General features: G+C 41.0%; 2 protein-coding genes across 3 annotated transcripts in view; one reads left to right on the top strand and one right to left on the bottom strand.

The window, feature by feature from the left end:
• The window catches only part of GNAL (G protein subunit alpha L), a 196556-nt gene that overhangs the window by 122928 nt on the left and 50156 nt on the right, over positions 1-23472 (bottom strand). The window contains exons 1-4 of one of the 2 annotated variants that reach the window (XM_009470706.2): positions 3598-3751; positions 3206-3278; positions 2308-2362; positions 2005-2124 (exon numbers count right to left, since the gene is read on the bottom strand). In XM_009470706.2, the coding sequence (XP_009468981.2) occupies positions 2005-2124; positions 2308-2362; positions 3206-3278; positions 3598-3736 (387 nt within the window). In that variant the 5' untranslated portion in view covers positions 3737-3751. Of the gene's footprint in view, positions 1-2004; positions 2125-2307; positions 2363-3205; positions 3279-3597; positions 3752-23472 lie in introns of those variants that run through there. The other variant, XM_087756859.1, reaches the window with a different exon arrangement.
• Positions 3891-11350, top strand: LOC148057389 (uncharacterized). Its single transcript, XM_087756954.1, has 4 exons — positions 3891-3972; positions 4179-4232; positions 5515-5664; positions 8980-11350. The coding sequence occupies exons 1-4, from the start codon at positions 3951-3953 to the stop codon at positions 9099-9101; spliced, it is 348 nt and encodes a 115-aa protein (XP_087613080.1). The 5' UTR covers positions 3891-3950; the 3' UTR covers positions 9102-11350.

Genomic DNA, 23472 nt, shown 5'->3' with positions numbered 1-23472 from the left:
GCACTTTTTCTTTTTTTTCAATCTCTCTTGCTCACACATCATCCTGGAGAGAAACAACATACTAAACCAACAAAAATTAAAAAATAAAATAAAATAAAACAAAACAAAACAAAATACAATAAAGTATCTAGCTAGATGATACATTTTACAAATATTAAACCTATGAATCGAGCAGAGAAGAAAACAAGAGGGAACAGATGAAAGTGACACATAAGATATATTTACTTCTAAACCAGCACTAGATTTTTCTTCTTTTTTTAAGCTTGTAGCAACTTTTTTTTTAAAAAATTAGGACTATTACTTGCCACTATTTCAAATAATGTGATGGTATTAGCAAAAATCCTACTTAATTAAAAAACAGAGTTGTTATTTTCTTTATTTTAAACGAAAATGGACTTTGAATCAAGATTTCAAATGAATTATTACTTGTTTCACAGTCCAGTAGGCCCTATTCTTTTTCCCCTCCAAGAAGAGTAAGTTTTTGCCTTCTGTAAAATATCAAACAGTGAGTCAGATTTGACGAGATATAGTCAGCTTCTGTGAAAAAGGAGAGATTTTGTAAACAGTAAAACAAGTAAATAAATAATTAAATATCTCCAGCCCTCTGAAAAGTCCACTTCAGTTTTATTCTACCCCAGAAACTCAGAAAAACAGATACACTACAGAGAATTGGAAAGCATATATGCCACCATTTATTTTACCCAAACAAATAGGAGTCAAAATTCAAGCAAAAAAAAGACAAAATGTGCAACAAATGCCTCAGAACTGTAATACCTGCATAAGACAAATATGTCACATCAAAGTCGCATTCCATTTCTAAAAGGAGTTTCTCATTTTCACTAACTTACATCTACCAATTAAGCAATTATGCAATATGCGGGTGTACCTTGCAGTCGTTTTCTTAACATCTGCATTCTGTGCTAAATTCTAACTGTACAAGATGTCTGATATTTTTTCTTTATCTTGAACCTTGAAAGTGGTAGGTTTACCAGAGGCAATACCACACACCAGAGAATATGAGTCATATAATAAAGAAATGACTCTCCCCCTTCTCCCCCCTCCACTCTGAAGCTATAATCACCTAAAGACACTCTATAATAAATGGCTTCTTTGGTAATATTTACAGCATGAACAACTAGGAGTCATTTAGCCAATGAATGAAGATTTTTTTTAGTCCTTACTGTATCCATAACAAATTGCTCTCGATATCATTTTAAAGCAAATTAAAAATTGTGCTACTGCAAAAATAAAATTCCTTATAATATTCAGAATGTCTATGCACTTGCTTTCATGTCATGCGTAAAATATAAAACATTCTATGCATATTCCTATAAATGATAATATTTAAAAAAAAAAAATTCAAACATAAGATGCCTATGCAAGTTAATCCGAAAGGTAGCTCTCATTTGTCTACAAAAGAGTAGCTTCTGTACAGAAATCCTGAATTTTCTAATGATTCCATATCAAAAGATGGCAACACTTACATACAAGTAAACCACTGCTCATGCCAACTACAATAAATACATAAGGAAGCAAACCACCTTACTTGACCACTGTTTACGCGAGTTTCCACTCTGAAGTGCAATAAGTATGGAAAACACCACTGAGGCCACTCTATCCTTTTACTTCCTTTTATATCTGTTTCTCTAGGTAGACTGTAACTCCTCAGACTGACATCCTGCGTCTAATTCCACGTAGGAAAGCAGCTTTCAACAAAGTCTTATTTGAAGTATCAATATGTATCGTTATATCAGAAATTTTGAAGATAAGAACTAAATGCAGAAGCAGCATTTACAAACAGCAGCAAATAAATCAGTAACAACAAAACCCTGCACCACTAGAACAGGTGCAACCACCTCAGTCTTGTAAGAAACTTAACCCAGTGGTAACGCTGGCATAAGCTCTTCCCACGACCAAAAAGCAAAAAACCAACATTTCAGTAAATCAAAGTGAAGCAATGCATTCCCCCTCGACGCAGAATAAATCAGTGGTTTCTATTCTTACCTGTGTATAGTCAAAGTCAGAAAGAGGAGCTATACTCTTGATGTAGTCCATTCGAAATTGGTTTTCTGGGTTGGCCAATGGAACTGGGGGTATTAAAGTGCTCATAGCTGAAACTATAGTCTAGAATTGGATAAAAAAAAAACAAACACATTAATCTGGATAAATCTAGGATACAGGATCAATAGAAGATAATCCAATCTGATCAGCAAAATGGGATTTCTCTCAGCACAATCTTGGAGAGCACAATCCTTATCATTTCCAGTACACCCAAGCATTCAAGAACAGTATAAAGTGTGTTCTTACCACAATCGCATCTTTAACATTTTTCCGAATATCCAGTATTTTCTGTTTCTTTTCTCTGCATTAAAACAGAAATATTAACACTTTGATTTTTCTTCCAAAGCAGTTCAGTCAGTTGCATTTAATTTTTTTTTCACTGATCGCTTGTTTATCTGCTCTTCAATCATCACAACATACTAACTGAAAAGAACAGCAAGACAAATATGTTTTTCCCCTTACCCCTTTTCTCGCATAGAAGAGCAATGCACATTCATCCCTGATATTTTTTTTAAATCAGACAATCATAGCCACATCTGCAAAGCCTCCCCTGATGGAACTGGAAGTCATTCTTTCATTTCTACAGCATGCTGTAAACATGCTCTAAATTAACAATACGTAGTCGAAGGCCAACAGATATCTAAAATTAACGCTATGCATTAATAATAATTTCTGGCAAAGAGTTCTTCAGAGAGAAAATGATGTAGCCTCAGAAAACAATGATTTCTAAAAAACGTGCAAAATTAGTTTCAGTTTTACACTAACCCCAATACCGGAAAAACAGCAGCCACTGTCATCCTGCATATGACTTGACATGTATTTTTATATTACAGGCAGATGCAATATTCAGTTATTTGCTTCTATGTAAAAAGTAGTCGCCATGTTGTTGCTACACAGGGGCCTGTCAAGCGCTGCAGTAGCAACAGTGTAAAATACAGTAAAGGGGCCAGAAGGAGAAAATGCAACTATACAATAGCAGCAATTTCCTTATTCTCGCTCCCCTTCCTCCCCTCCCTCCCCCGAAACGCAGTGTCAAGCCACCAAAACACCGGGGACAGAGAGGAGGAATTTCCTAGCCTACCGTGTGCTAACCTGTTTCCCGCATTTAATGAAAAATAAGTCACAAAGCGTCAATAATTCTTACTCTGAATTAAATCCATTGACATGCAGGATTCGCATTTGTTTCACAATAGTGCTTTTTCCTGACTCACCAGCCCCTAAAAGAGAAAGAAGGGAGAAGATTGTGACACACGGTTCAGGCTGGGGGGTTTGGGGTGGGTTTTTTTTTTTTTTTTGGACACGACAGCATCTCCCACCTCCGGCAGCATTTCCCCGTGCACGCATCCATGTGGCTCAGGCGCCGAGCTCGATCCGTGGACCTCTCGCATATTGCTCAATGCAACAGCCTACATTTTTCATACCTCGGGCGCAAGGCGACGCCGTCCCCTGCCCGGCTGCGCCCCGGCGGGCTGGGGCAGATGCCCCCTCCTCGCCCTCCTCTCCCCGGCCCCCACCTCTGCCCCCTTCCCTCCTTACCCAGCAGGAGCAAGCGGTGTGTCGCTTTATAAGCCAGCCTCTCTTTCTGCAACTGCTTCTCTATTTTTTTGTTGGCTTCTCGCTGCGCTTTCTCATCGATACGCTGATCCTCCGTTTTGCTGTTGCCCAAACAGCCCATAGCCGCTGCTTAGGATGGATGTCAAATCCTTGCCTTTACAGGTTTAGTATGTACAAGGGGGGGGGGGGGGGGAAGGCAGAAGACAAGTCTTTATATATCCGTGTGTCCCTGCGACGGTTTCTCCTCTCTTCTTCCTCCCCGGCTTGCTCACATAAAATGGTCTCTAGCCGCTTTCGGATCGAAGCGGAGTTGGTTGGTTTGCTCCCCAGGAGAGATGCGGCGGGCAGGCGGCAGAGGTAACCGTGCCCCGGCAGGGAGGGGGTGGGGGGGAGAAATCTGTGCAAAAATGCCTAACATGCAACGAGAGGGAGGAAAGGGCTCCTCCTGGAAACCAGCCGGGTGCCGCTCTCCTCTCTCCCTCCCCACCGCGCACACAATCCCTATATTTCTCTGTAAAGGTCTATTTTTGTCTTCCTAACTCAGCACTGCCTCTTTCTGCCAGACCAGGAAACAGCCCAGCTACCAGCCCTAGGCGCGGGGAAGCCGAAGGAGAAAGGTAAAAGCCGGACCGATCTACCTGGATCCTGCGGGGCCGCGGCCAGGCGGCTCCGCCGGGCCCGCGCCTCCCGCCGCCCCCCGCCCCGGGCCGCCCCCGGGCCGCCCCCGCCGCCCCGCACCGCGCCCCAGCGCCGCCGCGCACGGCGGCCTCGGCCCTCACGCCCCGGCAGCGCTGCTGCCGCGAAAACCTGGATCTGGCATCGCCTCGGCGGCACCCGCCGCCTCTGGGCCCAGCCGGGCCCCCCAAAGCCCCGGCGGAGGCCGCCCCGGCCCCCTCTGCCCGCGGCCTTGCCTCGGCGGGACGCGGCGCCCTGGGACGGAGGGGGGGGGGGTCCCGATCTTTGCCCGCATATCCTCGGCGGTACGGGAAGAGCCCGGCTGCTGCCAGAGCAAGGTTTGGCGCTGCTGGGTCTGAAATCCCAGGCTGCCACAGGTGATGGCTGCCGCCCTGACTGACCTCAGGGAGGAGAGGCGGGAGCCCGCCGAGAGGCCGGGTGCCCACCATCAGGTGGGCATCCATAGGTGCACCTGTACAAAATGCACGCGTGTGCACAGACACCACGCGTTGACTTACTAATACACAAAGCGTCCCTTTCCACAAGTTGTCACAGCAGCACATAGGCGGTTTTTTCCTTTGAATATTCCAAACTGTAGCAGCTGAACGAGAAAATGAAGCTCTCCCCATAGCTCAGGATAATGTTTAATCCAAACGTGATAGCATACATGCCAGTAGCCCCGCCACAACAAATCTCGACAAGAAACCCTATGTTTGTTCCTTCATTTACCTCCATTTTAGGTCCTGAAATGAAACATTGAGCTAGACAACATTATGGGTATTCCTTCTTGCTTCAAATCTCTCGCCTTGCAAACTGGCATCTCGGCGCAAAAGCAGCAGTACAGCATCTGGCTTCTCCTAAACTTCCACTGTGTAGAAACCACCCGCACTACTCAAACGCGATCCCCGATTCACTGAGGCAGGAGAGCACTAAAAGAAGGATGGACGCAACAGCTCTGAAGTCCCAAAATATTTTCAGCCTTTATCTCCAAATATCATTATTCCCACAGACTTTCAAAGATGGATTAGTAAAAAATTAGTATTTTCATAGCTACGTATGTGTGTAAAATCCCGGTCCTGACTAAAATCCAAGAGAAATTGCCATCAACTTCAATCAAACAAAATATCATTTTTACCTAAAAAGTCTTGAGATGTACGAGGCAAAAAGAAACTAGATTTTACAAACAGAAGGATTTAGTTTTTTTTCAATTGCTCTGTCACTCAGGTGGGAATTGCTGGATTGAGGAAGAGGGACTGGTACTGTCTACTTGGAGTGCACACCACAGGAAGGTGAAAAGAGCAGGATCCAGAAGAGAAACAGCTACTGCTCCAACTGTGGTTGGGTACCTGGAGTCTTCAGGAATTCAAGTGCCAGGTAAGTGTTTTTATGGTACCGCTTGATCTAGACTCTAGAAGCTGTTTTATCTTCCTCCTTACCTAGGTGGACACACTACAGGTTAAAAATTGACAGGATCTGCCAGGACAAAATATGCATTTTTAAGCGTTACTGAACTGCATTTTTTAGAACAGATTGCTTTTTTCCTGTTGACATTTCCCTGTCTGGAGGGGCAAAAACCTTCTCGGATAGAGGTAGGTTTGGAAGTACAATTCAGGGTGTCTGCTGTTTTTGGAGGCTGTCAGGCACGGGATACATGATGAACGGCTTTCGTGAGGAGCAGTCGCATTTCCTCTTTGCTGCAGCCTTATGAGGGCTCAAAACTGAACAGGCTTGGCTAGAAATCACTAACTGGGTCTGGATTTTCATGGTTCTTCAGTGTCAGAAGCCATAATTTATGATGCACAAGATGTACATAGTCATATTTATTTCCTAGGTAAATACCTCAGAGTTTGGGACCTAGGTCCCAAATCTGGCTAGTGTCAGCTGGTCCTAGGAGCTAAATCTGCCTTGTTTCTTCCCCTCCTCTCCTCAGCAGTTTTCTTCCTGCATGTACTAACGTTGGGATTTTTGGTGCAGATTTGTTCCCAGCTTTGAAAAGGCCCAGTGCCAATAAAGAGGATTTCACAGGATCCTGGTATATCCTGCTTTTACCTTTCTCCAAAAGAGGGAAAGTGTTTCTCATTTCCTCTCTCCCCCTCGAAAAACCCCATGACCCTTTTGGGTCTCTTCCTCCTGAGAAAAGATCACACAGTTCAAGAACGACAACGCGCAAGCAACCTGTGCCCAGAAAGAACTTTTGGCTGTAATTATATTCCCAATCCTCCCTTTGCTTTTCCAAAATACAGCACTTATCCTGACACATTTGAAACTACAAAATCCTAGAAGCAATAATAAACACAAGAGAAGCTTTCACCCCCTTTGGACACAGCAATTCTTTTTTATTTTCCAGAGAGAAATCACAGCTACCACACATGAATATGTCTCCTCTGCACATGGATAAACCCGAACTGTGAGCATGATCCAAATACCTGCCTCTATAAACGGTTTCAGCAATGCTGCTTTACCAAACCAGTTTCTAGTACAAATCGTACATATGAATAAAAACAAAATCCTGGGCAAGGGAAAGGAGATTCTTCCTGCCCTTCCCCTTTCTTCCCAGGCAACCAACATGGCATCCTCCTCAAGTTCCTGGTCCTCCTGAAAATGAGGTATTTTACACTGCTTCTGTCCCATCAGATCAGGCAACATATGTATACATACATATATTTATATATGCACACATATATATATATGAATATAAATACACAGTGAGTGGGTACATGTGTGCAAAAATAAGATTCATCTTCTTCTGCTTCGTGCTCAACCTTGGTGTTGGCCCATTGTGAAACCAGGGGACACAGCATAAGCCCTCCTGGAGGGAAACTGGAGACACTTTTATTTCCTGCTTTCCTTTGCGAGTTCCCACCTCAGGTTGCATTGTTTGTGAGCCTCAAGCTGAACGCTGGGGAGCCCAAGTCGTTTGTGTAAGGCCATGTTTGCATCCTTGAATGGAAGAGAATTGACGACCCAGCTGAAGCTGAGTTCAGGGAAACAGCCATACTGGGTGGCCACCCCTGCCACAAAGTCACAATCTTGTTTCTCCTGCTTGTCCTGTTTGGGCTAAAGAGGGACAAAACCCCAGTGAGAATTAATGGCGAGCTCCTACAGATGCAGCTCAAGAGACCCGGTTGCTTTTTGCCCCTCTAATCCAGAGCAGAATTGATGCAGAGCTTTTTCTTGCAAACGTTAAGTAGAGGTGGAGAAAGTTTCTCTACAGAAACCCTGCAGACCCTTTGCAAACCATCTTCCCCTTACACAGCCTCTACTGTGGCTTTGGTTCTGTTTCTCAAAAAAAGAGCAAATGGAAAGACACATGTAAACAAAAAGCTTAGGGGGGAGCTAAGCAACTGGAAAAGAGATTCTTCCTGCTTGCCACTCTTCCTGCCTCAGCTTTCACAGGGATCTGTGAACTCTCTGCTGTCACCGCCCTCAAGTATGGGCACTGCACTAGGTGGGTAACACTGTGGTGAACTGAGCTGCTCCTCCTCACTGACCTCTCTTTTTCATGTAGCCCGCCGCTGCACATCAGGATATGCAACTCACTAGTACCTGTGTTTTTCACTCCACCTCATTGTCAAACCATAGTCAGAAAAGAGAAAAATAAATCGGTATTTGCATAGGTATTCAAGAAAAATAATTCTTTCTCTCTGGTAATAAATTCTTGGTAAGTTTGTCTCCCTGCAGATGTCAAATATTAACACAAAAGTACACACTCCCTGGAATGCTACATTTGGATTTTTATAAGATACGTGAACCAGGAACCAAAAAACCTACAACTCTGTATTAAAAATACTGACTAAGGGTCTAGAAAATACACAGCACATGCTTTGCAGAGAAGTGAATGTCATGCTAAAAAATCCAACCTTTATCCTTTTGTGTTTAAACCCGCGACCTCAAAAAAGTCATTAAAAGAATTTCAAGAGGAACTCTTCAGTTTTAAGAAGTGGGATGGGAGAGATGCCAGAGAAGGTGAGGTATGTATTTCCACAGTGACTGCAGACCTGGGCCCGAACTGACCTCATGACTGTGGATTAAGGACAAACTCGCTGATGCAGGAGAAGGTCAGGCAATGCTGAGGGGCGCGGCAACGCTCTGAGTAGTTCCCTGGCTCCCTGACCCAGTTTGCTGTCCCCATTCCCATGCCATACTCCTTTACTTGGCAGCACGTAACTCACCTGACAAAGCAACTTACCCCTCACCTGGTCCTGTCCCACAAACCACAACCCCCATCTCCGCAAGGCACAGGCAAGCAGCAAAAGGGAGAAAGGAGGTGAAGTGATGTGGTGGAAGACTATGGAATAAAGGTAATAGGGTCTGAAGAGAAAGAAAGGTTTTCCAGAGGAGAACTGCAGGCAACAGCCCACAGAAATGAGCATGATAGCCTTTTGCCCCGAGAAGCATTTGTGAAGGGGAGGATTAGCTCCAAGAAGAAGCCAGATGTTCCTGGAAAGCCTGTGTGGAAAAGCACCAGGTGAAAAGCAGATTTGCAGTATGATCATGTTAAAGAAAGAGGACAATCCTCTTTCATTCAAGCTAGTTATTCCTTATCCAAGCTAGTTATTCCTCATCCATGTCTCGCAAGGAAGCAGGGGGAAACGGGAATTTCTCCTCTGGCTATCCCCATCAGCTCATGGTTTCCATTTAGATCCTTATTGGTAAGATAATTCACGTGTCTATTACTTGTCTTTTCAGACCAGAAATCCCTTTCCATGAAGAGAGACTTGCATGGCAGCACCGCACACATGTCCATCTGTCGGTACCAGAGGCAGAAGTTGCTGATTGAAACTAACATAAATCCAGCAAGGGCCGAATAATGTTTAAAATACTAAGTAGCCTCATGTGGTTTAAATATTCTTACATATTACAATCAAATAACACTGTTAAACTAAGTGACATGGATGCTTTTGCAATAAGCAAAAGGACAACCTCTCATTTGATGAATTTGCAAACCTCTGTTATGGGGTGTGTTACACTGTTAGCAAAACAGGAAACACTTTTATCACAGTATCCCAATTTATGAGGAGTTTCACTTGGGTGGGCACTCCAAGGACACCCCCCCCCCCGCCCCAAACTGAATAAACAAAGTAATACATTCACATTCTAAGGCAATGGAAAATTACTTCTAATCAGTTGTTTAGGAGAGCCCTCAAGATTAAATAGATTTAAATAAAGCCAGGCAAAACATGCTAATATCACCCTAATTTAGAAGTGAATTCATCAATAAATAAGGAAGTCAGCTAGAATTATAGCTGGAGTTGCTACTTTAAAAAATAGAGGAAAAAAAAATCTATACAGGAGACATGTCCTGGATTCTCTGCAACATGCTGACCAACATCTTGCGCAGCTGTAACAGTGAAGCCAAATCATTTATCTTCAATTTATAAAGGATTTGGCATGCCATACAGAATTTTGCATTTAATAGTAAATGCTAAGGTCAGCTATCACGATCTCCCTATTTGGACAGGAATGAAAAACTGGGGAAAAAAAACCTTGTGAGACACCAAACATATGTAAGATGTGCCTTAGCCTCGCCTTCAACTCGAAGGCACACGCCTCAGCAAAGCACTCGCAGTCACAGCATGCCTGCCTCCACCCCTATTCATTAGACAACATTCTGCTGAGCTAGATTGTCTCTACACTCACCACAAACACATCCGTGATTTACGTGTGCTGGTATCACCCCTCCATCTTGATATAAACATAGAGATACACTTTAGTTTTTTCACTGTTTTTTAACTCCTCTGCTTGAGAAATTAGGTTTTAGCTATCCCAGCAAATGGCTGATTTTCCAAAAAAAGGTCTCTACAAAGTGAAGTTATTGGCATGCGAACTCAAAAGTACGCTCTGATTGTACCGAGTGTCTGCAGTTATAGTCAATGGTGTCCCTCAACAGGAAATTTTTACAAATAAACACAATCCTTGCATACAACTACCATAGCATGAATCAAGGAATTCTGTAACTGCAGTTAGCGAGTGCATATTAATGCAATTCCAATTCTCAAAAGCACTGGTAAGTTCATAGCAAGTAAGTCCGTTTCCTAACCCTGTTTAAGGATCCCAACATGTTACTACACACAAGAGTAATCACTAAGAATTGGCTTCAGGAAATAATGTTTCCAAGATGCATGTAGCCTCACACACTCTCACACCCTGATTTGCATCAGTAATATTTATTGCAGAAATACAGCTTTTGCTTGACTGCATGAGTCTGGACTAGCAAATCCAGATAAAATATCAAAACTTACTGAACAACCAACCACACACTGTTTTTCTCCTCATCCATCTATCTTTTCCTGACCTATACATCTGCTTGTAACAAATACTTGTTGAGTCATGTTCAGCTTGGCTTTTTGTGGTATAGATCTTAAGTTTCCTATAGGTATCTTTGTGGTATATGTGTGCAAAGCAGATGATCTTTTGGATTAAATAGCTATCACGTTTGCTCATAATTGAAGAGACATGACTTGTTGACCCAAGTGGTCCTTTCCAATACCAGGTTTATGTTGCAATTGAACTTCTATGCTTTCACGACATGAATTTATTTATTTCTCTGGACAGATAAAATAGTAGATATGAAGACTAAGCAGATAGATTACTTATGTAGATGACTATTCTGTCTGCATACCTGTGTGGGAGAGGGGAAAAACAATTGTAAATGTAACGTGACCATTTCCTGGGAAATAAGTCTACTTACTCTATTCTCTTATTAATTCATTCTATTCCTGGCTAGTCTTAAAATTCCAACGGTATTCTGATGGAACCTTTATAGAATGAGTTAATGAAATTCAAACCCATATGATTTTACTGATCCTATTTTTACTAGAAAGCAGAAGTTTTTTCCAGCATGCACTGGGCTGTTTGTGTAACATGGGTTAGATTCTTTGGAGCAAATATTTAATTTATCCTAAGGATCACGAGTATGGATGAAATCTCATGGGATCATTTAACTTGGGATGAGAGGTGATAAAAACACTGGTGTGTGCATGAAGGAGAAGGGAGAAAGGTTGACAAGTCCAGAGAACTTGCAGACATTTTGGAACAAGTCACTTAAAAATAATAAATAAGTTACTGAGGAATCTGTATTTTCTCACACACTTTGGGAAAGAAAAAGGTTGTTTTTAAAATAAAAATGCATTATGTGAGAAAACTTCCTAAAATATGGCAACATTTTCTCTGGTTTTAAAGTTTCACCTAGGTCAACAATGGTGCCATGTTTCCATACCAATCTGCATAATTACAGGTACATATGGGGGGTTTTCGTTGGTTTTGTTTGTTTGCTTGGTTTGGGTTTTTTATTTTTTTTTGAGAACCATTCTAGCTTAGTGCCTTGCAACCTCCTTGAACCTTTAAATCTTAGCTAATGTCCAAATGATGCAGTGCAATGCTACGCAGAACTATCCCAGCAGTGTCTGAGGTTACCAATACTACAAATGCAAAAGTAGTGTAGTTCAGCTCGTGCAGCTGTTCAGACACTGCACTATATATTTTAAAACAGAGCGGGTTTTAAAAAGCTTATAGCTGCTTGGAGTATTTAACAACTTACAGCACCACTCACCTAGCCAATCAATTTGCCTACCAATCTTAAAACTTTTAAAGGCCTTTAAACCTACCCATATGCAAGCTCTTCCTGCTCAGCATCAGCTAGAGCAATCTGCCACCCACATCACTGAACACAATGGCAAGATTGTGCTTCCATGTCTTTGCAGCCTATTCTTCATATTATGCAAATCTTCAGGAACTGCATTTCTGATCCTGATGCAACAGCACAAAAGCTATTGTCGTAAGAAATGGCTTAACCTGTCAGCAACACTGTCACCGCAATTACCACCGCTAATAAAGATATGATCATAATCTGCCACTAAAGGATCACTAGATACATTATGACTATTGTATTCTTTCACACAGTTCTTTTACACGGACACTAATTGAGAACACTTGATTTAAATAAAAATAACCACCGTAAATTTTTGTTGACAGATCTCTTCTTAACCTTTAGACAGCTTAGGATGCTGCCTGCTCATGTAGGGAAAACCAGCTACTAATAGGTTAGGCCTGCAAAACTTTTACCAGAAATACAAAGCAGCATAACACTCTGTATACAAAGGAGAGAGCTTGGAAGAATACACACAAGGATGCTCTGTCTGAACATGTAAATGACTTACATTAAGCTAGGTTAAAACTTGTCTGTACCATTCAAATGCTTGTGGTCCATACAACAATTTACAGTGTGTTTGGGAATGGACAGCTGTACATTCAGAAAGATTCAAGAACTACATCTATAAAAGGCACACAATACATGACAGAAGTTTATTCTATGTCATTCATTTTAAAATAATTTTATTGAGGCTGCAAAAGCAAATGATGAAAAAGATCGCAAATGTCCAAATTTGAGTTGCTTGTGCATCTCAAATGCAGTTCCTCTGCATGTGTGTATCATCAGAGAGTCCTCCTTTGAAAGGTTTATTTCTGGACATATTTCACCTCAGAATGACCATGGGCTGTCAGAGGGCCACACCATGAAAACACAACAAAGCAAAACAAAAGGAAAATACCCACCCCCACCCCCAATGGAGGCCCAATACATAATCAAATAAGGTATTCCTCATAGAGAGAAAGGTGTTAACATTATACTCATAGGAATTCATGGAAAACATGATCAACATTAGTCACCTCCATTCAAGAGAAATGCTCACAAGCTGGCAGAGGTACAGAGAAGAGTGATGAAGATGGTAAGAAACGACAGCTGGTATCAGAGAAGGAGACTAGGAGGAGCGGGACTGATCAGACCAGGGATCCCTGTGGTTGCCGGCAATGACCAGGCGAAGCACGTAGCATGCTGTGGCGTGGCTTGCCTTGTCATCCTGGGCCATAAGGGCTGCAGCCTTCTACCACAGCAAGCACACTGCAAGGGCCGTTGGGGGCAACGTTTTATCCAGAACCACAGGTCAGGGCCACTGGTTTTACCTGACAGAAATCAAAGGCATACCGTTGCTTTCCAGAGAAGTACAGAAGAGCTTTCCCTTGACTAGAGAAAAGTATTTAATATAATACTATCCCAACTGTTTTGCCTATTTTAATAATTCCGTCTTGAGATGTCCGGTAGAAGACAGGAAAAAAAAAAAAAAAAAAAAAAAAATCAGAGTTTTGAGCCGCCAGAAGAGCCCGGCTCTGTAAGAGCACGACTGCAGAAAACAACAGCAATACCCAGGACCGGTCCAGCTCAAAAAGCACCACAACCGCCTGAGGGGAGGGAGGAGAGCCAGGGATGGAGAGGTCCCTTTCCTCGCGCTTGCACCTCATCATGGCGAGCTGCTCTTTCTCCTATGGAAGTCCTGTCCGGCAGAGGGAAAGGAGACAGAAGATGGCAGGCGTCCACACACCTTTTGGAGCCTGTTCCTTCTATTGTGTCAGCAAACAATAGCCTCCCTGCTAATCTGTGAATCTCCTCAGGCTCCCTTCATGCCTTTACCATATCGCTTCCCCAGCCCAAGTTACCTTCGCTGTTATTTACAGCTCTCTGAACGGCCAGATTATTTCTCTGTATGCCCTGCAAGAAGGTAAGTAGAAAGGAGAAAAAGATGTCACTCAGTCAAGTGCCTAAATTTTCAAGTTTAACTTGGTTACTTTCATATGTTGTCTCTAAAATTTTATGTGATTTATAGCATAAGCTGATGGCTGTCTTCTGTAAACTGTACAGAGCACAAAGCCAAAGATTATCACAAAAAACTGATGCTGTGACAAAATACTTCCAATAGTGCCAAATACTGTGCTTCCCTTCCTGTGGACTGTTAGTAATTTCAGTTGCCTATGGAAAGCTAAATTAGTGTTAGTATACAACTTACATTACCCAATGTCGGAATTACATGTACAGAATGTTGTTGTCATTAATTTTTTGAATGAATAGTAATACTTCTTTTCTGTGCCTTTTTCAGACAGGTTGCACTTCAAAAATTCAAAACATTCACAGACTTACAAATACAAATACTCACATATTTATTAAGTAAGGGACTTTATTTTTTGGGTTTTGATTTATACTACCAGATTTTAAGAACTAAATCTTAGAATTGTTATAATATTTAGAACAATCTTAGAAGACGACTGTTCTCATTGTTTGTTATCAAAATCATGATGACAACTTAAAAAGTCATTCTTTACACTGACCAATATTACAAGCTATGCAAATCCATGCTATATTATCTATACATAATACCAAAATAATGTAAATTTTTTTACAGCCTGTTCTATTCCAAATGTATACCACGCTGGACTTTTTAATTTAATTTTAGTTTTCATTTGGCACATGAAAACCCAGACACCAGATTTAATATTATGCTCATGCTTGGAATCTGCTCACTTGAACATTTTGGGGGTTAATATCAATGATAAGAAGAGAAACCTCTGATATGGGCCACACAGAAAATCTGCTATAATTGCACATAGTACAGACACAATGTTGTGTCCACTAAGGGTTATCACTGTACGCATTATGCAAAACTCAATTATCAATAACAATTTTAACCAACTGCAGTGAAAAGGATTGAATCTTACAATGCAATTCATCTGGCTAAATGCTGACTTCTACAGCTGAGCTTCTTACCAGATGTCAAGCTAATATAATAAATTAAACGTGGGGTGCAATGTATCTCATTCTAACGCAGATGTTTAAAATCTAAGAATTATGAAAATTATTATAATATTATCTAATAAATTCCTCCCTTGAAATGGCTATTTCTCTTCACAGACTATAAATGGATTCAAGGTGAGTTCATCTAGAGATCTAATAATCAGCGATCAGAAATCACTATGAAATGAAAATAAAGGTTACTAGCAAGAAATACAGCTGAGCAACTGCATTGTATGGCAGCAAGCCAAAATTAGTGTAGTCTCAGTGATGTGTTAATAACTTGGAAAGTAAAGGTGCAGAGCTGGTGACCAGCAAGTTTCACTATGAGAAGAGCTTTTGCATGCAGTTTAGCACCTCTGCTCATGATCAATCATATTTAGTAGTATTAATGAATCCACTTTTTTCATAAGAAAATAATGTTAATACATTTTAATGCTTTTCTTCACTTAAAAAGGAACAGTTCTTTCAATAAGGTGCTGTTCAACTTGGTCAATAAGCCATCTAATGACCTCAGGCAATGAGAAATGCCACATGGACAAGCAGCTCATATCCCCAAATCTCATAAAACAACCCCAGCTTCAGTGATGCTGAAATGCTCCCTACAAAGGTGTAGGGAGCCACTGGAAGACAAACGCTTAAACCGTAAACTACCCTGTCTCTCTTCACTACAGGGATCATGACAACATATTTTTTTCAAAAGCTGGCATCTCTTCCTTTTAGAGTCTGACATAATTCCCCTCTCCCAGATTCTGCCACAGCTACAAGCTAGTACAATTTGAATAAAATGCCTTATGTGCACTGATGCCAATACATATGAAAATTAGCATTTACCTATCAACACACTCAGGTAAGCCTGAATTTCCCTTAAAATAAAAATTAAAAGCAAGCAGCAGGTAACAACTTCCCCCTTCTCCATGTAGAATTACGTAAGTAAAAATCTAAGGTAACAGGTATGTTGTCGGTTTGTTACTGACAACACACAAGAATTTTCCGTCTTTTGGTATGAATTTATCTCTTAAGGCTCAGTTTCCTATACTTTTAGGATTATTCTGTCTTTCCATCAACCCTTCACCTCCTCTCTCTCTCCCAAAAGAAAACCCCACTGATAATAATCCTCTCCTCTGTCCATATGCCTGTCCCATGCACGAGTGAATGTTTCTTCACCACGTTGGTGGCATATATTGCACGCAAGTTCAGAAATAATTTACTTTGTGAGTTTTAAATTAAGAAATTAAAAGATCAGATGAAAACTGAGTCTTTAAAAGTTACTTCATCAGAAAGCTAAACTGAACACAGTTCTTCAGACTGACCTGGAAGGAAAACTTGGAGATTAACCCTGTTGTTACTGCTCTAGGCACTGGTGGTGCAGAAGGACGATTCATCCAGCCCAAAGTGACAGCACTGCTTTTCAGGAGGGCAACTCAGGGATGCGCCATCAAGCAAAAAAAGTGTTTTGACAATAGCAGCCGCCTGCTACTGGTTTCCATCTCTTCTGGGAGCCTAGCAATATTCAAGAGACTTCATTTAAAGTAAGAGCGATAACCAATCCATCAACTTTATCACGGACTCGCCACCACTCTAATGGTGACAGAGTATTTACCTTCACTAGTTGAGTTTTTGTGAAGTCTGATGAATGCACCAGAAACTGCCTTAGGATCCAAGGCCTATGAAGTTTGCTTGTTCATCGTTAAGACATTTTTTCTCCAAATGACTGAGTCTTTTATCAAAATGCAAGACAGAGGATATTAAAAATCTGTACGTCCTTCTATAAAGCGAACAAGAAACACACATGCCCAAGCTAAACCATTTTAGATAAATATCAGGTTGAAACTTTAAAAAGATCATTGTAGAGTGCTGAAATTAAGTTACAATGGACATTATCAAAGTACCTGAAAGGCACTCACCTGCGTATTTGAAATGCTGGAAAATAAACAATTAAAATATTTGTAGATGATCATGCTCAGTAACTGCTGAGTATTTTCAGTCAGGTTTCACTTTAAAATAAGAATGGGGCCATTAAATATACAGCAATTAGTTGCTCAGAACAAATCAGGAAACAGCAGTCAATGGATGGGATATTCATATGCCTGCGGGTACTTTACATATACAGCAGGACATTTTCAGATAAAGCTTTTTGCAGTATTCTTTCTAAGAATATATTCAGGCGTTTCACAGAACTTTGTAAGAACCACAACCTAAATTCTAGTCACTTTTGAGCAACTTCTTATAGGTGACATTGTGTTTGAAATCCAGAAGTCATATGCTAAAATTAAACAACAAAATGTATTGACAAACACCACAAGGCCTTCAGTTTTCAGAGTGATCCAGTACCAGGGCAGATAAAATTATGTGTATGAGAATCCTGTGGAACCCCACAACTGTTTTGGATGATCCACTGGCAATATTTGTCAATTCAGTCATAGTCCACAATGTCTCTTCTGATCTCTGCCACCAACTCAAGCCGGAGACTTGACCTGTGTGCTTCTTTCCTATATGAATTCCACATAAATTCACATTTGTCTTGATGGAAACAAAATTTTAATTCTCCGAATAATCATTCAATACAATCATTTCTTTTTCCAGCACAGGTTTCTTAACTGACTGTGCATGGCATACTTTCCACTTCTAGGTTTTGGGCATGTGTATTTTGCTTTCTCCGTGACCAAACACATTTTCTTATGCCAAGAGCCAAGCTGTCATTATGCAGCTCTACCCTCATTTTGTTTTGCATTTTTGTTACTTTTATTTTCCCAGCTACTTTTTGAGGTCTTCCTCACTGTTGATCCCAACTTCCATAACTTGATGTATTAAAAAAGTTGTCTGCATGCTGACCCACTTACAGAGCAGACATGCACATCCTCAAAAATCCTGCAAGCAAGAAGACAGATACACCTTTAAAGAGTACTCAGACCTATGATAACATGCAAGGAAACGCTATCAGACACGAAATCAAGATGTGAAGTTCACAGAATCTGTTAATATGTTTGAGTTATTGGAATCTACCTGCAATTACTGTGGGTTTTGTCATGCAGTTTCAGTGTGCAAGATGGACCTCACTCTTTGATATTCCCTTTTTGGGGGAAAGAAGGTGGTACAAAGAGAAGGATCTGTGTTTTCCACATAAAAATGCCAGAAAACCTAGATTCAAGCTACTCGAAGTCACCATAAATTTAGCGAGACTGGTTATGCTGTAAAACGACAGCCCAGTGATTAGATGACCTGCACGGAGAAGCTGTTCCCTCGCTGGGCTGCTTGCTGGAACAGCGGCTGCACTCCCAGTTTTGATCATTAGCTCCTGTCAGGCCGGACGGCCCAAATACGAATTACTCCGTTGTGAGTATCGACATGTTCCGAAAGGCACGGCAGAGCTGGGCACACAGCACAGTTTTGCTTTGAGCCTGAAAAACCTGCAGCAAACAGGGTTCAGTACAATCGCCCAGAAAACCTATAGAGACACCGATGGGCATTCATATAACTTTCCACAGCAGCCCAGAGAAAGTGCTGATCACAACACGGCTTGTTTCATTTCAATCAACAGCTAGGCAAGGTCAAGCAGCTGGAGCAAACTGAATACATCCTGGTCTACAATTACTCCGTAATACCACTGACATTTTTATCTAGATAGCTATCTTTAGAATAGGAAGTAAGCACATTAAGCAACACCACCTCCCTTTTCTTTCTGCACCCTGATCTCCTTTACTTGCTTTCCAGGTCTAATTGTCAGGACTAACCTATCATTTTATGAAAGATAGCATCCTCTAATTCTTATAGACTACTTCTTTGAGAAATTTCTCTCTTTTTTTGGAAAAATCTCTGCTTTTTCTTCCACACTTTTTACTTTCTTACTTGGGGACTCTTTAATACCTGCCATCCACTGTGATAATCAATGCCAGCAGCATCAGTTTTGCAGGAAATCCTATAGATGATTTCACACAGTTGTATGAGATCTCATAACCATCATGAAAGAACAATATAAACTTTAAAACCCCCTCCCTCCCAATTTTCATGCTCATGAGATAAGAGCTGTCGGCAGCAGTCTGGTTTCCTTTTTGACACAGATGATACATGTTTCAGAAGATTGCACTGAATATGTAATTACCTACAGATAGGAACTAGCCCTTTGAAACTCCCCTTCCTGATTTATGGGGCATAAAAATCTCTCTCAGTCAAAAGAGGCAGTAAGACTTCTGTTTTCTGAAAAAATTATGTTCATAGATCAGTGTATAAAATCCTAAAGAGCAACTCCATTTCTCAGTGCACCTTTTAAGAGGCAGATTAGGTTTTGAATGATCTTGAATAAAAGTAAAAACAGATGCACCCTCTACCCCCAAATATACTTTTCAAGAAAAACTTGATTAAAGCTGCTGTAGAAAGAACTCGGGACATTCTGAACAGAAACAAAAGTATACTGTTCAAGCCTGATATTATTAGACAGAGCATGTTGTCAGATATCTCCTCAACGACTACTGTTCCTGAAAAATCAGATGTGAATACATGAAAATCAAAGCATGACGATCATTTTTTTCACGAACAGAAATATATATTAATTTAAAAAACTTTCCCTATCGTTCAGTACCTTATCTATATCTTAGAAGTAGACGTAATTATCATAAGCAATAATAATCAGTTCATTTCTGTTGAGAGTACAGAATGAGTAATCTTCAACCTAAGGCTGAAGGCCAGGTGACTAACCTTAGAGATATATTTACATTGTTACTTTTAAAATACACTTTATGCCACATATTTAATTAAAAATTTTTACATTCCAAGTGCATAACAGGGAAATAAATTAAACATAATAAATGTGACTTATGGAGGTGACCTCAGAGTTAGAGCATAGGAGGGACTTGGCTGTGGAACAAACAACTTCTGGAGTCGTTCCAGGACAACAAACTCCCTTTTTTTCAATTAGATGATCTAACAGACCCCGTGATGATCCAGCACAACAAACAAATTGTCTGAGGACATGCCAAATAGTAAAAAATAAACAGTAAAACATGATTTTTGGCTCTTAGCACTAGGAATTTACTCTCATTAAAAGGGGGCTCTTCTGCAAATAAAATCCAGTACTGTGTATTACAGTACTGGATTCCACCCTTATGATTATAATAAGATCCTCCTGTCCTAAAAAAAAATGAAAAAGTTTCTTGCAGGAGATGACTAAATTTAATACAGGGACTACCCTTCATCAACAGAGTGAAATGGTTAGCGCGCTTCCAAGTCAGTCACATTTCAGTGTTTAGGAAGAAGACAGTTTGAAATCAAAATCAAAACAAACCCAAACTCTAAACAGGATTGTCTAAGGACTCATCACTGTGTAAAAATAGCTCATGTGTTTGATCTTCAGTCAGGACAACACATTACAGAAACCTAAAAAAAAAAAAAAAAAAAAAAGGTGTATGTATATACCCACACACACAAACACTTTTTGGGCACATAAACACACACATGCAGACTTTAAAACAACAAAAATATCCAGCCCAGACATAAACTAAAAGGTGAAAGGAACCCACCATATATGTAACTCATGAAAGAAACAAAAGCAGCTGAACAGTGAGAAAAAAGTGCTACAGGGGACTTAGCTGGCTGCTTGTCTCCTGGCGTGCCCCAGTGCACAACTCGCCTTAGCGGTGCATTTTCCCCCACTTGCTTTCTCGGCTGAAAAGCTAATGAAGTCTCAACAAACAGACTTAAGTTCAAACATCATTAATTCTGCTATTAAGGTATATCACTGAGAGGTTCTCCCACTTATATAGTTACCAAGTGCTTGGCAACAAGGACATTTATAATTCACTTCTCTAAAGAAGGAAAGAAAGACCTGAATTTTATTGCAGATCACTAGCTGTGTCATTCTTTACAGTTTCAAGCCCCAGAACAGCAGCAAGACGACGACAAAAAACCCCAAATAAATGCACAGTAAGCTGCCGACAAAATGGCATCAACAATTATGCTACAGGTCCATAAAACAGAATGTATCAATCAATCTTTCAAAGCACTACTTCTGATAAAAATTAACAGGGGCCTTCAGACTAGGATAATATCGGGCACCTCTAAAGCTGTCTTAAAAATAAAGTCTTCAGTGAAGCCATAGTCATTAATACAAATATGGTTGCTGAATCATAGGCAAAGCACAGCAAAGGGGTGTCTCCTCTAAAAGCCAGGTTCAAGACATCAGAAGGCATCAGCCTCGAAGCTCTCCTTTACCCTCTCTTCCCCTGCGTGGGAAGAAGGAGTGGACCAGGGAGGACCTGTTCCAGTCACCCCCTCCGAGCAATCCTCTCCCTTCTTCCTCCATGGCGCCTCCATTGCCACATGCATTACGGGTCCAAAACCAGATGTTCCCCTGCCCTATGTTTGGCACCCTTCGGTTAGAGGACAGCAAGCTGTTACGTATGTTTCCTTCACAGGACCAAAAGCATACCCAGCATGAGATGCAGGAGTCTGCATTTTGACCACTGAAGACACCTGCCTGGTTGTTTGATGGGAAAGGATTATAATGCATGAGACTCTTCCACAGGCACTCGAGGACATGTGTCCTGCTCCAGCTGGAAGACGGGCATCACCATTCACAGCAGTGTGGTTTCTGCAGAACACGTGAAAGGGGCTTCAAGCTGTAAATTACGATAAAACAACTGAGATCTCAAGTTGCATGCAGCGTTTTTGTTTCCTTGTTTAATTTTCCCTGTTTAAAAGCAACTTCTTCACTTATAATAGTAAAGCTAAATACCATTCAAAGTACTGGAGAGCAGCAAATCATTGCTCTAAGGTACCAATAAGGAATTAGTGCTGTCCATTGTGGGTTCTCAAATGCAAAAAAAGACTGGTTTCCACAACAGTTGCTCCCTAAGCTCTCTGCCCAAATGAAAAGGAAAAAAATAAACAATCAATTCATTTTGGGGATTTAGCCACCAGGTTTAGTACAAGGTAGATGCCAAATGTGCTATGAAGTTGAAGAATGCAACACTGTACAGTGTGAGGATTGTAACTGATCATCTTGGAGCTCTATTTACACATTCAAACTATTTTCAACCAAGCAGGCTTTCGCGGTGCAGGCAGGAGTTCACACTGTGAGGAAGGACTCAACAGTCTACTTCAGAAACTACAAGACTTTGCAGCACTTGATGCTGAACATTTAGTTAGTCCTAGTTTAGTATGGTCATCTAGATAAAAAAGTGATGGCAGCTGAAGTTCTGGTGTGAATAAGCCGAGGTATTTAACCGTAATACAATGACTTCTATGAATACAGACCTCACCCAGTAAATCTGAGCATGTTTGAACTTGTGGAAAACAGTAGTTCACACTACCTAACTGTACATTCACTATAGCACAGCAGAACTGGTTAAGCATCCCCATTATCCTTACTGAGTCACCACTGCAGCCACATACATACATACATACATATATCCTCGGGAAGGTACTTCCTACCACCCCCTTGCTACTCTTTCTCCATTTCCAGTTTCTTCTGCTTTCCACAGAAGTCCTCCGACCCCAGCATCAACCCATCGACCTCTCACAGATCCTTTTCCTGCCCAGTATATCTGTCACCAAAACGTTCCTACCAACACGCTGCACATCTTAGCATTCATCCTTTACCTCCAGTATCACCTGAGTCTCCAATAATGCCAGTGATTTGGCAAATGGGGGGGTGAGAGGTAGGTACAGACTTTACTTTAAGAAGATGAATATGGTTCATTTATTTGTTTTTAATTTAGTCATCTCCTCTTTCATTCTGCAAAGTAGTTCTTCTGTGATTAAAAAAGCTCAAATGCTCCTAGTGAACAAACACGGTAATTTTCTCAAGCAATGTTCAGCTACAAAATGGGTTGGGATCTACCGCTCCAGGTGACTTCGTCCCAAACAACAGAACATTAAAAAGCATGAGATTGCAGAAAGGGAAAGAATTGATGGGCCAGAGCTGACTTAAGGCAGCATATGAAGAAGCTCATGCAGACCTGAGGAAGACAAGTGAGGTGCTGAACAGGGAGAAGCAGCAGCGTGAAAACTATTGCGAGAGAGTAGCTGAAATGCTATTTGCCACACGTATCAAAGTTAAAATTGTCCAAATGAAGATCAATGTAGACAAATAAGTCTGAGATCTGCCCAAAGCAAATGCATGAACAACTGTAAAAAACAACTGGAGTTCTTGTGAGGAAAGCTTAAAATGCGACTACAGGTATTTGAACTGCTTTTGGAAATTAAAAAAAAAGAAAACAATTTGGTACTTTTTTTTGGGGGGGGGGGGGGGGGGGGAGGCAAGTATACCACTACATCTCTCAAAAGCAAAAAAGAAATCCCTGTTTTCTGTAACTGTGCCAAAATTACAGGCTCTCTGATGACATAAATGCAGAAATCTTCCAGCTCATTCCCCTAGCTTGGTCCCTTTCAAAGTTCCTCAGCCTTTTCTTGATTTGAGTAGCCAAAATATCTCCTTTGCCTACTGACAGATATAAAGACATGAAACCTTCTTGTAAATCCATTGTTAAAACAGAGAAACAGACAAAACGTTAGTATCATGAGATACTAATACTGCCACTCTCCCCATGACTGTTTCAGTTCCTTAG

The sequence above is a fragment of the Nipponia nippon genome, unplaced genomic scaffold, assembly GCF_047370975.1.
Source record: "Nipponia nippon isolate SJK-2023a ecotype South Korea unplaced genomic scaffold, ASM4737097v1 scaffold_1, whole genome shotgun sequence".
NCBI classification, from domain to species: Eukaryota; Metazoa; Chordata; class Aves; order Pelecaniformes; family Threskiornithidae; genus Nipponia; species Nipponia nippon.
Note: the sequence above shows the minus strand (reverse complement) of the source record. Positions and strands in the feature narration are given on the sequence as shown.